Source organism: Vombatus ursinus, unplaced genomic scaffold, assembly GCF_900497805.2.
Source record: "Vombatus ursinus unplaced genomic scaffold, bare-nosed wombat genome assembly UNPS02014772.1, whole genome shotgun sequence".
Lineage (NCBI taxonomy): Eukaryota > Metazoa > Chordata > Mammalia > Diprotodontia > Vombatidae > Vombatus > Vombatus ursinus.
Window position 1 is genome coordinate 21,274,928 of NW_020954550.1, and position 16,673 is coordinate 21,291,600.

The 16,673-nt window shown below is 36.4% G+C and overlaps 1 protein-coding gene across 5 annotated transcripts in view; it reads left to right on the plus strand.

The window, feature by feature from the left end:
* IL6ST (interleukin 6 signal transducer) overlaps positions 1-16,673 on the plus strand; it is a 45,561-nt gene that overhangs the window by 7,257 nt on the left and 21,631 nt on the right. For 3 of the 5 annotated variants that reach the window (XM_027863482.1, XM_027863484.1, XM_027863483.1), the window contains 5 exons: positions 6,690-6,769; positions 10,575-10,880; positions 13,203-13,323; positions 14,952-15,115; positions 15,622-15,776. In XM_027863482.1, coding sequence (XP_027719283.1) covers positions 6,703-6,769; positions 10,575-10,880; positions 13,203-13,323; positions 14,952-15,115; positions 15,622-15,776 — 813 coding nt within the window. In that variant the 5' untranslated portion in view covers positions 6,690-6,702. Of the gene's footprint in view, positions 1-1,860; positions 1,880-6,689; positions 6,770-10,574; positions 10,881-13,202; positions 13,324-14,951; positions 15,116-15,621; positions 15,777-16,673 lie in introns of those variants that run through there. The other 2 variants (XM_027863480.1, XM_027863481.1) reach the window with 1 other exon arrangement.

Below are 16,673 nucleotides of genomic sequence, written 5' to 3' on the forward strand. Positions count from 1 at the left end.
CTTCTGAGTTGTTGAAGTCTAGATGTGTTCCATTCTCATCAGTGATGAAACTGGATGACTGCAGAAATGCTAACATATATATTCTCCTTTTTTTCTTCCCTACTTATCCCATTTTCATCTCCAAGTGCTTTTAAAATGATCCAAGTTGGATCTGAGGACTTATTTTCTCCTTCCACTTTTTACTGTTTTGTAAGGTGATGCCACTTAATAATCTTCCACTGTTCCTCCATAACATTTTACAAATGAGTTCATACTCAAAACCAGAGCTGTGTTTGGCTACTCTCACTCCTTGCTTAGCAAGAAAATCAAGTTTTTGATACTTCAGCTCTTTCTTTCTGGCTGCTTGCTGTATTTTTTCCTCGACTTGGCAGCTCTGTATTTTGGCTATGGCATTTCTGCATGTTTTCAGCTTAGGGTGTCTTTCAGGAGGTAGATTCTTTCTGTTTTCACTTTGTCCTCTGGCTCTAAGAGATCTGGGCAGTTTTCCCTTAAGATTTCTTAAAATATATTATCCAGGTTTTTCTTTGATCATGATTTCAGGTAATTCAGTGATTTTTTAAAAATTATTTATTTGATCAGTGTTTACAAGTAGTATCATTCCTTTCTCTTCCCTTCCCATTTGAACAAAAAAAGGAAACAAAAGAAATCCCTAAATAGATATTCATAGCCCAGCAAAATTAATTCCCACATTGGCCATATCCAAAAATATGTGTCATTCAGTATTTTAAATGTCACCTCTCTGGCAGGAGGTGAATAATGTATTTTATCATCAGTTCTCTGGACTCATTATTGTTTTATCACTCATTATCACAGAGTTTTAAAGTCCTTTGAAGTTGTTTTTCTTTGTAATGTTGTTGGTATAGTTCCATTCATTTCATTAAGCATCAGTTTATAGAGGTCTCCCCAGTTTTCCTTGAAAACTGTACATTTCATAGTTTCTTATAACATTATCATTAACAGTTATATGCCACGATTTATTTAGCCATTCCCCAATATGTAAACACCTTCTTCCCCGACCCTCTACTACAGTTTCTATTTTGAGGGTACTACCAAAAAGAAAATGGCTATCAATATATTCATATACATATTCAAGTCCTTTTCTTCTTTCTTTAGTCTCTTTGGGATATAGGCCTAGTAATGATATATAGCTGGGTCAAAGAGTATATACACAGGTTAGTGACTTTTATGGCATAGTTCCAAATTACTTTCCAGAATGGCAAGTCCAGTGATTCCTAAATTATTTATCCTCAACTTGTTTTCTACATCCACTGTTTTTACAATATAGGTACCTTACATCAGCCCATAATTATTAAAAAAAAAAAAAATTTTTTTTCAATTTTTTGGCTTTGTTCTGTTTTTAATTATTTTATAGGATTGTTGAGTTCTACTTGATCCAGTCTGTTATGTAAGGTGTTCTACCACCATTCTAAACTACTTAATCTCCTTCTAATTTTTCCCTCAAAGCTCAGTTCCAATTGTATTTTTTTTTCCTTGCATCATTTCTTCCAGCCACTCTTATAGGGTTTGTGGCTAAGCAGGTTTTTTTTTTTCTCTAAAGCTCTGCTTATACTTATTGAGGAGTTTACTCTCAGTTTAAATTTACTCTTTGGATTCTCTTAACCCATATTTCTTCATTTTGTTCAGCATTCATTTCTGCTTACTCATATTTCCAGTCCTAGTCTCTTGATTGAAATTTGTGCCATGGCCAGTCTCTATATGGCTAGCACTCTAGGATGCATTAGTAGGCCCCGTTTGTTATACTGTCTCTCTCTCTGTAGTCTGGATGCTGCTGCTGTTCTGGATGGAGTGGGTGATGATAGGCTCCTTTGCCTCAGTCCTAAGCTTCTTTCTCAGTTTCTACAGGAGGCTCAGTGGTCATGTAAGTGTTGGCCCTACCCTTGCTTAGCCTTCCTTGCTTCCACCCTCTGCTGTGACTCTGACAGGCACGATTTAAATGTTAGCAATTGAGGAGATAACTTCCTCTTGCAAGGCCTCCATCCCCAGCCTGAGCCCAGGTCCTGAGTTGGTCCTGTCTACTGTGGCTTTTAGCTCTCAAAGGAATACATGACCAGGCCCTGTTTTGCTGCATAGTGACCTATGAGCGCTGGTTCTGTCCTTTCTTTCTGCTCTAAAACACCAGAGCCAAGATTCCTTTGGCTTTAGACCCACTTACCAGAACTAGTGCTGTCTTTTTTCCCCTGACCCCCACCCCCACTCAAAGCATCCCTCTTTAGAAGACCCACAGGCTTTTTGTCTCCATTTGCCTGGGCTCAAGCTAGCTTTTCAAGCACCACCGTCTCCTCAGGTCTGCAATCTTCAGGCTGCCTTTTTATGCAGTCCTCAACTAGATGAAAAGGCTTACTTGGGTTTCACTTCAATTCTCTTGATCATTGCTCTTTTTTAGATAGTTGTGGTATATGTGGGAAAGCTGGGCCCATCTATCACATTTCTCCATCTTAACTGGAAAACCCCTCAACTCTCTTTTCCCCACTAATAGAGGAATTGCCAAATGATGATATTTCAGATTTGAGTCATTCTTCCCTATTAAAATAACTAATACCAGACAACAGAAGTTTAAAACAGAAAGGGCAAAAAGAAAACAAAAATGATTAAACTTTGTGTACTGTTAATAGAGAAGTCAAGAAGGCAAGTATTTAAATAAAATACTGTGGATATTACCAACTAGAAAACAAAATAAGCCAAGTCTGGATAATCATAGGATCTCATTTTTAGAATTGGGAGGGACTATGGAGGCTTCTACTCCAATCTTCCCCAATTTATAGTTAAAAAAGTGAGGTCCACAGAGGTTGAATAACTTGCCAGACATCTTAGAGGAAGGACTTGAACCCAAGTCTTCTGACTCTAGAGCAGGGGTGGGGAACCTGAGTTCTCAAGGCCACATGTGGCCTTCTGGGTCCTTGGGTGTGGCCTTTTTGACTGAGTCTTAATTTCACAGAACAAATGCTTTTATTAAGGATTTGGATTTGCTCTAGAGTCAATGCACTTTTTTTCCCTTTATCTTTCATTCTTCCCAGATGATTAATAGTTGCTGTTTTCTTGTTATCAGCTATCTTAAAATGTTATTGTGTTCTTCCATGTGATTGCAAATTCAAAATTGTTATATGATTTTTATCAGCTGGCATCTTTACAGCAGATTCCAGGGACTAAGTGTTTAGAGGCTAGCACAGTGTCTGCAACATAGTATTAGATCAATAAATTCTCTCCGCTTAGTTTATCCAAGTATTTTCCAGGGCTTTAAAAAACAGAAGGAGAAAGAAAGGTACACATGAACAAAACTTAGCAGAATCTACAGTGGAACATATTTAGATAATTCTGGGTTGGAAGATAATCCCTTAACACCTCGTTTTGTTTTGTTATGTCTTGCCTCTTTATTTTAGCTCAACAATTTGTATAGTAAAAATTTCGTTTGATTCTAAAATGTCTTCTGTGATTGTCTGGGGACAGGCAAAAATGATGATGCTCTTAAACACCAGAAAAGCCAAGGGAAAACTCGAGGGGAATTTGTTGTGGGAATCCCTTAGCACTGGCTAGAAAGGGTGTGGATTATAAGAAGTAGATTTTATTAATCCACCTATAAGCATTTATTAAGTGCCTTCTCTTAAGGCATATATAGATCTGTATTGTAGATACTAGAAACACAAAGACAAAAACAAGAGTCCCTGCTCTCAAAATCTGAAGGTACCTTTAGAGGAGAAGATACTAATAGCAGGAAGAATCAACAAAGGCCTTATTATCAGAGATGACATTTGAACTGAGTTTTGAAGGAAGATAGGGATTGTAAGAGTCAGAGCTAAAGAAGGAGAGCAGTTCAGACACAGATGTGGAGATGTGCAAAGATGCCATGTTGTATACAGAAAACAGCAAGTCCAGTTTGCTGGCAATGTAGAGCAGAGTATAGTACTAGAATAATAAGCCACAAAAGGTGGGATTGAGCCATGTTATTTAAAGGCTTTAAATGCCAGAAGCATTTGTTGTTTGTTTGTTTGTTTTTTATCCTAAAGACAATAGGAAGCTACTGGAACTTTTTTTGAGTACTGGATTGGCATGGTTAGACCTTTGCTGTAAGAACACCACTTTGGTAGCTGTGTTAGAGTTGGATTATAGAGGGAGGGATTGGAGACAGGCAGCCAATTGTCCAGAGAGGTGATAAAGGACTTGAACCAGTGTGGTGGTCCTGTGAGTAGAGAGAAAGGGATAGATGCAAGAGATTTTATGGAGATAGAATCAACAAGACTTGGCAAATGATTGAATATGTGATGGAGAGAGAAGAGTCAAAGAGAATGTCAAGGTTGAGAACCTGGGAGACGGGAAGAACGATGGTATCCCCTGGAAGAAATAGGGACGTTGGGGAGAGGGAGGAATAGATTTTGGAGGCAAGCTTCTCTTTTGGACATGGTGAGTTTGAAATAACTACCAGATTTCTGATTGGAAATGCCCAGTAGGCTTTTGATGATGAAGAACTAGAGCTCAGGAGAGGCTAAAGTGAGATGCATAGATTTAAGAGTCCTCTACATAGAGATGATTATTGAACCTGTGGAGAGCTGATGAAGTCACATAGAGAAGAGAAGAGGGCCCAGGACAGAGCCTCGGGCTGCACCCACAGTTAGAGGATGAGATACAGATGATGATCCAGCAAAAGAAGATGGAGGAGTAGCTGGACACATAGAAGGGAAAAGCCAGAGAAAGCAGAGTCAGGAAACCAGAGCAGGAGACTATATATCAGGAGGAGAGAGTGCTCAACAGTGTCAGACACTGCAGAAAGGAAGGGTGAGGACTGAAAAAAGGTCATTGGATTTGTCAATGAAGGGTTCGTTGATAACTGTTGAGAGAGCAGTTTTAGTCGAATAGTGGTTAGAATGCAGTTTGTAAAGGTTCAGAAAAGAGGAAGTGGAGATGATTGAAGTTGAAATACAGAGAGTGAATGAATTCCCAGAGGGAACAAGTAGCAAAAAAAGAAAGAGGACTGAAAATTATCTTTTTGCAATAAGATTAATTTTTTGCTAAATATAGTTATTACCCACAAAAGTAAGTTATATGCTCCAGGATGTAGAAATAGCCTTATGATATAAAATGTTTCATTGTAATGCAATTTTATTTGTTACTCATTTTTCATTGAAAAAAATGAAATAATTCTGTAGCACTGAAATGCATTTTTTGTGTTTTATTTTTCCCCAATTACATGTAAAAATAATTTTCAGCATTTTCCTTCAAAAATTTGAGTTCCAAATTCCCTCACACCCCACCCCCCTCATTGAGAAGGCGAGCTATTTGATGCAGGTTATACGTGTGCAGTCTTGCAAAACATATTCCACATTAGTCATGTTGTAAAAGAAAAATAGACACATACACACACACACACACACCCCCAAAAAAAGAAAGTTCAAAAAGTATACTTCGATCTGTATTCACACTGCATCAGTTCTTTCTCTAGGAATGGATAGCATTTTTCTGAAATGCATTCTTTATTTGCTTAAGAGACCTGCAAATCTTCATTGACATAAATATTGCATCAGAGACAGTGTAGACTCTATGTATAATCTTTAGCAAAATATTAACTGCATTACCTTTGTTCTTTGTAAGATTAGTTCACAATTAAATTTATTTTATGGTTTACTTAATAAGCATCAATTATTTATTTTATGGTCTACTTAATAAGCATCAATTAAATTTAATCAATTAAATTAATTATTTTTATATGTATAGTAGTCAAGGACCATAGTGTTTAATTTGTGGTAGCCTGGTAAACCCATACTTTCTTTTTTTTGTAAATATGTTGAACATTTTCTAACCCCTGTCCCCCATCCTCATCTTAAAGCAATAAAATAGAAAGAGCTATTACCCTTAAGTTTGGCAACAAAGAGAGAAGGCAGTCAGTAAACTGGGCACAAGTCAAATACACCTTCTGTGATAGCATTTTTTATTGTTTTAAGATTCATAAATAATAGTGTTGAGTAGATTAAGGTAGTAATAACACCTCGTCCAACTAATTCATGTATTTAGTAATTAGGCAGCAGAATGTTTCAGTGTAGGATATACACCTTTATGGGGCTAGTTCCCATATATGTGCCTAATTTCTTAGCTGGGTTTTTTTATTTTAAGTTTATGCACTCTATATAGTGCGTAAGTATGTATGTATGCCTTGATTTTCCCTGTACGCCCTTAACCTCAGAGTTTTCATTCTGTAAATCTAGAACAAAAGCAAAGGCAACACCAACAGTAATAATAGCTTAACTTTATGTAGTACCTACTATATACTAGGCACTGTGCTAAATGCTTTATAAATATTATCTCATTTGATCCTCTTGACAACGCTGCAAGGTAAGTACTATTGTTATCTTCATTTTACAGTTGAGGAAACTGAAGCAAACAGAGATTAAGTGATTTGCCATATTTGAACTCCAGTCTTTCCAGACTCCAAGCCCAGTGCTCTATCCACTTGGGTCACCTAGTGGCCTGAATATTTGATACAGCCATAACTTTAGTGGAGGGGATAGACTGGTAGGAAACATTCTGCTTTCATTTTTCATTGTTGAGGTTTTTTGTTTTACTTTTAGGCTATAGTTATCAGCAGAAAAATAGAATTTTAAAATTCTAAAATATGTTTTTAAAATGACTATGATTGCTTATAGAAGTACAATTTTAATATAGTATCTGCATGTTTCTTACAGGAATCTATGCAAGATGTTGGCTTTATGGACTTGGATAGTGCAAGCTTTGTTTATTTTCCTCACCATTGATTCAGTAGGAGGTAAGAGTCATAGTATAAAAACAGTATGCAATTAATTATTATGGTTGTTTTTCAGAGTGTTATGGCTATAGTGATGCCACTTGAATATAACTTTATTTACAAAATTAAGTACATGCTATATGCAAAGAACTCCACTAGGCACTGGGGTACATTGACAAATGAAATAGTCTCTGCCCACAAGAAGTTCACATTACCGGGAGTGCTACAATAAATAATAGTAAGTAAATTTAAAATAAAATTTCAGGAGGGGAAAGCTCCCTGTCAGTTAGAGGGACCAGGAAGCACATCACATAATAGATAATACTTGAGCTTAGCCAAGTTCAGGCATTATTAATAAAATAGTTATTAATGGCCATTATTAGTAGGCAATTACTACTAAAAAGGAAATTCTTTAACAGTCTATTACATATTTTGATATATCTGTGTGGTGGGTTCACATCAGAAAAACTAATTGTTGTCCAAATGCATTACTAGGCACTTATCTGAAATTTAATAATCATTTTATTGAATATCAGTAGAAGAGCTCTTACCTTATTCTTATGTCTCAGTGTAGGAAGAGCTAAAAGTGTTGCTGAACACAGAGGAAAGAATGCTTTTCTCTCAGGAGTCATATTGGCCCTGCAGAACAGGAATCAACTGTCTCCATAGACCTAAAAGCAATCAGGAGTTTGTGGTGATCCTAAATAGGGAAGAAGAAGGAAAGATGAAAAAAATAGGGGAAAAAAGGAAGGAGTGGAAAGGACCAAAAGAAAGGAAAGAGTTAGAAAATAAAAACATACATAGCTTTATCTATGGTTTAGGATCTTCTGGTTAGTACCATTGTGATAATAGTATGCCTTCCCTAGAAACACCTGTAGTTAATATAGCTGAGATGTGGGGACTGATAGATTGACCAAGTCAAAGGGAGTAGTTGCTAATGATAGAAGGGTTCATAGCTATATGAGGTCTCAGATATTCTAGCTTAATAAGGATGGGGAAGAGATACTCGGGGGGAAAAAAGTTAATTTAAAAATTGACTTAAAAGGAAGATGAGTCCTTCTTATTCAAAATGAGATATTCCACATAAATGAATTTTCAGATAACCGAAGCCTACTCCTTTAAATTCCAAAATTTTTTAAAATTGTAATAATTTCAGTGGATATATTTATAAAATGTATTACACATTTCGCTCCCTTCATAAATTATAGTTTAAAATTTTTTGATGACTTAAGGTCATCATGAACAACAGTTGTACTGTATACAATGATTTCCTGAATAGCTACTGTTCTTATACTAAATGGCCCCATACTTTTGTGGTTTTGTAGTTCTGTTTTTTATGGTTCTGTCATCTCCTAATATCAGCTGTCATTTTAATGTGTTCTGCTTCTAGTGTGCTACATTTTTTGAAAAAACATTTCAGCTCTAAAATTCTAAATCTTTGGCTTATATTTGCTGCTGGAACCATTCATCATGAGAGAACCCTCCAGTCCCTATTAGTGTGAATCTCTAGAGCAGTAATAATGATAATAGCATGCAGTTCTGTGCTAATAATGAGAGTTGCAAATTTATACTCTGGGCTTTGAAAATTGAACCTTCAAGGAGACAGTGGCAAGGGTAATTGAAAAATAAAAATAAAAACTTCTAGTAGTTATACATCTGCTAGTATATAGCTGCCTAAGCAGGAGGAAAAACAGTGGAGGGGTCTCAGGAGAAAGGGTCTCAGGTCTGTGGGGTTATGTTCACAATTAACGAAGAGCCAAGACAAGTGACAAGAGTTTGAATATGTCATGGATACAGAAGGCCTTACTGTGTTAGGTATGTTAAGAGAGTTGGGGACAAGATTGTGACTATAACCAAACTAAAGATGAACTTCGGTGACACTGAAAAAGACATTTTCCCTAGACTTGGCATATGGGTGGTACATAAAGAAAAGGATTTCAAGCTTCCCAAAAGCAGGTGATCTATATATACTTAGGAGAATGAGGCCTAGAGGAGCCTAGGGGCACTCATCTTCCATAGAACTGGATGACACAAATTAACAACAACAATAATAATAGTTAACATTTTTATAGCACCTACTGTGTGGTGGGCACTGTACTAAGTACTTTTGCAAATGTTACCTCATTGAGGCTCACAGCAACCCTGCAAGGTAGGTGCTATTTATTATCCCCATTTTACAGATAAAACTGAGGCAGAGACATGTCCAGGGTCTTGCAGTTAGTAAGTGTGTGAGGCGGGACTTGAATTCAGGTCTTCCTGACTCTAGGTCCTGTGCTCCATCCATTGTGTCATGTGGCTGCCCCCATAATAATAGCTAGCATTTATATAGCTTATACTCTGTGCATATAGGTACTGTGCTAAAAGCTTTACAAATATTATCTCATTTAGTCACCTATAAGGATACTTGAGTACTTTGGAATGTTAAATCCATTGTTTCATACATGTTCCCGTCCACTTTTTGCAGTTTGCAACCTCAACTCCTCAAGGGCTTTTCATCCCATACAGTTTTTATCTGTTTTCCCACAGATCTTCCGTAAATGATGCACCTTATTCACCAAAAAACTTCCTCTTGTTCTTTTAATCCCTGAGGTTACCCTTATACCACACAAGTTGTGCATCTGTCTCATCCTTTTTATGTGATTCACCCATCACCTTTTTCAGTCATACTTGTCCCCATCAACATTTTTTTAACATTTTTTAGATGACTGGTGAGCCTGAGTACAGGACTGCCGCAGGAAGTTTCTTTTTCAGTCGAACTGCCTCCTACTGAGGCACCTGAGGAAGATAAAGTTTTCAGCTTTAATGTACCTTAGCTTATGATAAGAAAGCTTAAGAAGTAAAAGCCAGCTTTATAGGGAATGTCTTGAGTAGCAATAACAGTTGGGAGCAAGGTCTAATAATGATGTGCCCCCAGATAGTAATGGGAATTATGGGGCAGCTAGGTGGTGCAGTGGCTAGAGCACCGGCCCTGGAGTCAGGAGGACCTGAGTTCAAGTCCGACCTGAGACACTTGACTAGCTGTGTGACCCTGGGCAAATCACTTGACCCCATTGCCTAACCAAAAAAAAAAAAAAAAAGTAATGGGAATTGCCTAGCATAGTGTCTGGCACTTCATAGGTTGTTAGTTGTTGATTGATTGATGCTGCCTCTTCTCTTAGGAAAGCCAGGGAAAATTTGAGCAAGCAGGTTTTTTTAGGAACAGTACAGCCCAGGTAATCTCCTAACTCACTTGGGGCTACTGAACATTCTTTTAATTTTCAGTTGGCTTGTTACAAACTGGTAAAGGGAAAGGAGAGTGGAGATCAGACACTTATACATGGCCTCCTGACTTAGTCCTCAGAAAAGGAGCACTCCTGTTTAGGTGAAGATCAATGTAGCATTCACCTCAGGGAGCACTTGGCTTTGGGCCCAGTCCAACTCGAGCCCTGGTTACCACTCCAGGTTTTCACTAATGCTGAATAGAGATCCTGTGTGGACCGAAGGAAAGGAGAATGTATACATAGGAGCTGTGTGAGAGAAAGGATAACTGGCAGTTGTTTGCCATAGGACAGTCATTTTATGAAACAAATAAATGCAGAAGGTTCTTTCCCCGAGAGGACTCCAAGAAAAATCAGGACAAGGTGCTGAGGACAACAGAACAAAGGGTAGTCATGGTAGGATTATCTTGGATATAATGACCAAAGCAAGTTATCCTATTACTAGTCGTCATTATCGAGTCTATCTGATTTCAGATAAATAGATAGGTCTTCCAAAAACTGAAAAATATATGATTATTTTCTACAAAATATATTTGATCATAAGATATTTTATTTTGTTTCCTTTTAAGGTGGACTTTTAAAACCATGTGGTCACATCATCCCAGAATCTCCAGTTGTAGCGCCTAATACTACTTTCACAGCGATTTGTGTTTTAGATGAAGAGTGTTTGAGTGAACACCACTTAAATGCTAATCAGATTTTCTGGAAAATAAAAGACACCCGTGTTCCTAAAGAACAATACACCATCCTAAATAGAACAGCTGCCAGTGTTACTTTGGAAGATGTATCTTCATTAGGTAGTCCACTAACATGCAACATTTTACTTTATGGTCAGATTGAACAGAATATTTATGGAATCCAAATCAGAGTGGGCTGTAAGTATACCTGTATCTTTTAAGATTTAACTTTAATTTTATTGATGCTGAATTTTTTCTCCTTTTTTTGGTTAATACTAACCATTAAAGCCCTCTTCTTCCTCATGATATAGAGTTGACTGAGTTTTTCAAGGCTATGCTGGTAGAATACAGACACTAGTAGATTCTTCCAGGCAGCAGCAGGTACAGGCCTAGTATTGGACCATATGTCTGGATTTTGAGAACCGAGGTCGAAGTCTGTCTTCAGAGGGTGGACGTGCAACCTGGAGATGGTCCCATATCGAAAGCCTTTCTAGCTTGCTAATACCTTCCAGTATCTGCCTTCTACTGTCATAAACTTTGAGAATCCATGGTCACCTCTTGAAGTATGGAACCTTAAAGATCACGTAGTCCAGTCTTCTTATTTTGTAGCAGAGACATAGGGACATAAGGGGAAAGTGGCTTGAGAATCCATAACTAATAAGTGGCACGATCACAGTGATTTGTTGGAGCCAGCTTGGATCAGTTCGGGAGAGCTAATTGTTCAATTTTCAGTGTGAGCATTTACCCCTCAGAAACTTGCAAACTCTACAAATCAGGGCTTGAGTTATTGTTTTCTTGATTGTCTAAGCTTTAAAAAGTTATAGAGAAAAATGTTAGTATAGATTAGTCTTAAATAGGTCATGCAGACATTTTTCCCCCAGAAAGACAGGTGCTAATATTTATCAGCACACCTCTGCAGGATTAGTGTTAGATCACCTGCTTTGATTCACAGGCCAACCATGTTTCTGTCATCACAAATCATTCCAGATGAGCATTCTAGTTTCTTTCTTGGTTTTACATCTTCACCCTAATTTGGTCTCATGTTTTACCTTCACACTTTCTTAAAAAAACTCCAATCACAATGCTGTTTCTAGACCAGCAAATCACACAGCATCCTTTACTGTCTTCCTCTTAGTTACTTTGTAAGTACTTGTAAAATATTAGCCGAACCCTCATGCTGCTATGATCCCAGGTAGATTTACTTTTTAATAGGGTATCAAGGAGGATAGCAATATCACAAGTGAAGGGAGACAGTCTCAAAATAGATAGAAAGTTAGAGGACCTTAGGTCAAATCCCAGCTCTTCCAGTTACTACCAATCTCAGCGACATCAGGCAAGTTACTTATCCTCTCTGGGGCTCAGTCTCCTTAGAAGATAAAATGAGATAATTAGATGACTTCTAAAGCCCCTTATATATTATCCTGTGATTTTCAAAGACTTCACTATCCAGAAGACTAAATTTCTGGATTTTATGCTTTCTCATCAGGCCAAAGAAGGAGTCATTTTTTGGACAGAAGCCTTTTAAAGTGTCTCTCAGTTGCCTCTGTGCTTTGCCCACTGTTAAGATTAACCCTACTTATATTAGCCTTGGAATGAAGATAGAAAAATTAAAAGGCATAGAGGAAAATCTTAAATCACCAAAGACACAGGGGAAATGAAAAGGCATCAGCACCAACTTCGCTCTGAATCTGGTAACCCTAAAACACCGTGTATTAAGGTGGTCAAATTATGAGACGCTAAGTCTAGATGTTAGGCTCCCACATAAAATATCCTTGCTGCTGAAACTTTAGTAGGAGAATTCTAATCCATATGAATTGCTATAAAATGTATTTTTGAAAATCAGAAAAGATAAATTTCCCTAAGTGTTTGAAGAAGTACTTCAAGTCCATTCAACTGAACATAACCAAGCTCACCTTCCCTGAGCTTAATGATCAGGCTTGTGGGTCACTGAAGCCTTTAACATTTTTCTATCTATAGCTATTTCTTCTTCCTCTTGCTGTTTTGCCTTTAACTATTTTACTATTTGGTTTTTTTCCTCCACTAGAGACACAAGTCAATATTGTCACTAAATTGCTAAATATTAATAATTTATTTTAACTTAAAAAAATAGGGAAGAGGACTGATACTGATATATAAAATACGAGAAGATTAATAGTCGATTTCATTTGTCCATATCATTCTTGCCCATGTTATTCCCGCTCTTCTGCCTTTAATTAGAAATGAAAGTTATTATGTTGAAATACATTAAGAAATAAACTATAGTCAGTTAAGATTTAGGAATATGGTTATAATACAGATATTTGCCCAGAGGAAACATGACTCACTAGCTGGGAAAGTCTGAGCCTTTAAATTTAAAAGCAATTAACTTTAAAATAATTGATCCTTTCTTTGCTGATACCTTTTGCTACAACCTTTCTTTGTATATATCTTTTCCTAATTTAGGCTTTAAGTGAAAATGGCAATATATAATTCAATGTTCAATGAAGCATTTGCCTTAATAAATGCTATTTTTTTATGTAGGGGCTCCGGAGAAACCAAAAAATTTGAGTTGCATCGTGAATGGTCAAAGTAACATGAAGTGTCAGTGGGACCCCGGAAAGGAAACGCATTTGGATACAACATATGTTTTAAAGTCAGAATGGTAAGTTGCTTTGGATGTTAGCTTTGTAAAATAATCCTAGATAGGAAGTTTTGTTTTTTTCTTGTTAGGGATCAATAATGTCAAAATAAAAATTTGAATAGACTTTTTTTCTTGTATTTTTAACTTTTTTGTATTTTATGCTTGAGAATAACTTTTGCTTTTGACGTTTTTTGTTGTTGTTGTTCCATTTTAGGAAGAAAAGGTGAAAGGATGTGGTTTCAGATCCTGTGTTCAAATGGAGTCTGTTTTCTAATATATTTGGAAAATGCAGTTAGTTAAAAGCTCAACTCATATTATTTTTACTCACTTAATTTCTTCCTAATTTTTCTAATAAGACATTTTAAATAGAGATGGAAGGGACCATCAAAGCTATCAACCCAAAGATTTTTGAAAGGGCAGAATTATAAAAAATGTGGATCCTCCTTGAGATTCACATCCCTATTGCTAAAGAACCAGTGACACTTTTCAGTGGTGAAGTTATTGAACTAGATCTCTTCAAATCTCTTCTTGAGTAATTGTTTCAGTTAAACAAAAGATGCAAAATTAAGTCTTTATCTTTGTAGAAAGAGGAGAAGAGGGCATGTTTTTAAAAACAATTGAAAAAAATCATGCAGTTTTAGCATTGGAGGGATCTTAGCAGCCATTATTTCAACTTCCTCTTTTTATAGATAGAAAACAGACCCAGACAGTTTAAATGACATTTCCAAGACCATTTTCAGGGGTTCTTAACTTTTTTTGTGTGATGGACCCCTTTGGCAGTCTAGTGAAACCTATATCTCTTCTCAGAGTAATGTTTTTAAACGCATAAGATACCACACATAGAATTACAAAAGAAACCAAATTGAAAATATATTGAAATAGAGTTATCAAAAAAAAAATTTTAAGTTCACAGACCCCAGGTTAAAAACATATGATTATAGCTGGATAGTGGTAGTGGCATTTATAGTTAGAATTTCATATGAATCCACATTTCTGATTTGGGGTATTAATACCTGGAAAGGTATATTGGAGAACCCCAGAGCTCAGGGCAAGTAGGAGAGAGATAGAAATAAAGTAAGCAGTAACATGGAATGCAGAAAGGAAAGAATGCTGATTTTTTTCCCTTCTCCCCTCCATCCGTCCCAGCCAGTAGAAGGATTTAAGATATTCTTTTCATTTAGTCTTTTGTCCCACTTAGCCAGGACAAAACATGTTTAGAAAATGATCAGAATTAACTCAGTGATCCTTTCTACTCCTAATGTGCTTTGATTTTGCTTAGAAGAGTTTTATTTAATATGATTTGTGTTTCAGAACAGGAAATAGGAAAAAAAAATAGTATATGTGTAGGAAAACCCTCTTTAATTTTTATAAAAATGAAGGGATTAGCATGGGAAGAAAGTGTGAATATATAGTAAGATTTACAAGAGTAAGACTGTTTAGAAAATGAAAATAATATCTATTTTCCCATTTCTAAATGCAAGGAATGCAAGTTAAAATTTGGAGAGGCTTTCTGCATAATTTTTTTATTAGCTGTGATTTTTAGTGATTAGTTTATTATAATTGTTTTAGTTTTCAGGTGTATTTTTGTATTTAAAAGCTTGTGTCTTAAAAACCTGCTTTTAATTAATGTTTCTGTATTTTATGTTTAGGCCAACACGGCAACTGACAGATTGCATTCCACCACCTAATGTAAATAATTCATGCACAGTTGATATGGTCGTGGTTTACGTCAATATGGATGTCTGGGTAGTAGCTACAAATGTTCTTGGAAATGTTTCATCTGATCGTATCAATTTTGATCCCATCGATATTGGTAACTATAAATTTAATATTAGGAAACAACTTCCTGATTTTAATTTCCTGTGGAAAAATCATAATTTATCAAGTAAACCAATTGATATATGACTTTGGAGGCCTTTCTCACTGGACATTTGCAGCTATAGAAGCAGCTAAGTGGTGCAGTAAATAAAACATTGGACCTGATGTCAGGAGGGACCCATGTTCAAAATCTGACCTTAGACACTTACCACTTATTACCTTGGGCAAGTCACTTAACTTCTGCTTCCTCAATTTCCTCATCTATAAAGTGAGGATAATAATAGTACCTACCTCTCAGAGTAGTTGTGAGGATAAAATGAGATGATATTCATAAAGTGCTTTGCAAATCTTTAAAACCTTATATAAATGCTATTATCATTATTATTAACATGGAAAGAATAAATGGATGAAATGGAAGAAAGTAAGCTCTACAAAAGTACAGTTGTTTTAAGTTATAAAAGTGAAAAATAGTGATTACTGGGATTTTATTTTGTTCTTTAGTGCAACTCCTTCCTCCATATAATGTAACAGTCAGCAATTCTAAGGAAATATCAAGTATCTTAAAAGTGTCATGGGCCAACCCTGTTGATAAACCTTTTGAAGGACTGAAGTATAATATTCGGTACCGTACCAAGGATGCTTCAGATTGGACACTGGTAAGTAACTTGAAAGTTATTTGTTAAAATATTCTCCCCTCAAGACCCATGACCCCGAGAATTCATAATCATTCTAAAAAATACATTGTTTCAGGTGGCACAGAATGTGCTAAAAACTAAAAACAACACACCTTTTTTTCCTCTAGGATCTTAAATTTAGGAGAAGGCACATGACAAGGAGCAAACAAAGCATAGAATAACTTTGAAGTAAAAATAATATGAGGAGAGGGTCCTTTTGAGTAGGAGAGAAGCCAGAATGATAGAGGAACAAAGGCAAACAGTGCATCCAAGTGTAGTGGAAGAGATTGATAGAGAACTAACTATGAGGGAAAAAAGTCTTAGGTAGGACATTGGTTTATCTTTTGTGGCCAGATATAATGTGACAGGCCAGCCATCAGCCACCTAAGAGCTTCCGAGTTATTTTTATCATAATGGTAGCAAATGGCACGGGGCTATCTGCCTCCCACCACAGTTGGAAGACAGCATGGATTTGTGAGATTACTGCCTTGATTAGCAGACTGTATGGTTTGATTGTGAAATAGAATTTTTTGAGGATTTGGAGTTTGTTTGTTTTTTACTCCATATATAATGAATTGGTCCAAGGAGGACTCAAACCCATGACTTTGTCCTTATGTGTGCAGTTGCATTCCATCTCTCTGACTAGCATGTGTAAAAGTTGTAACATTTTATTAGATTAATGCTTCATAATATTCAAAGAATATTGACCTGTTGATTAAGAGGTTATGCGATGCAGTGGTAAGAGTGCTAGACTTCAAGCACCTGGGTTCACTTCTTGGCTCCACAATTTGCTACCTTGGACAAGTCACTTAATCTGAGCCTTAGTTTCCTCGTCTATGAAATAATGGGCCTAGATGAGATGACCTCAAAGTTTCCTGC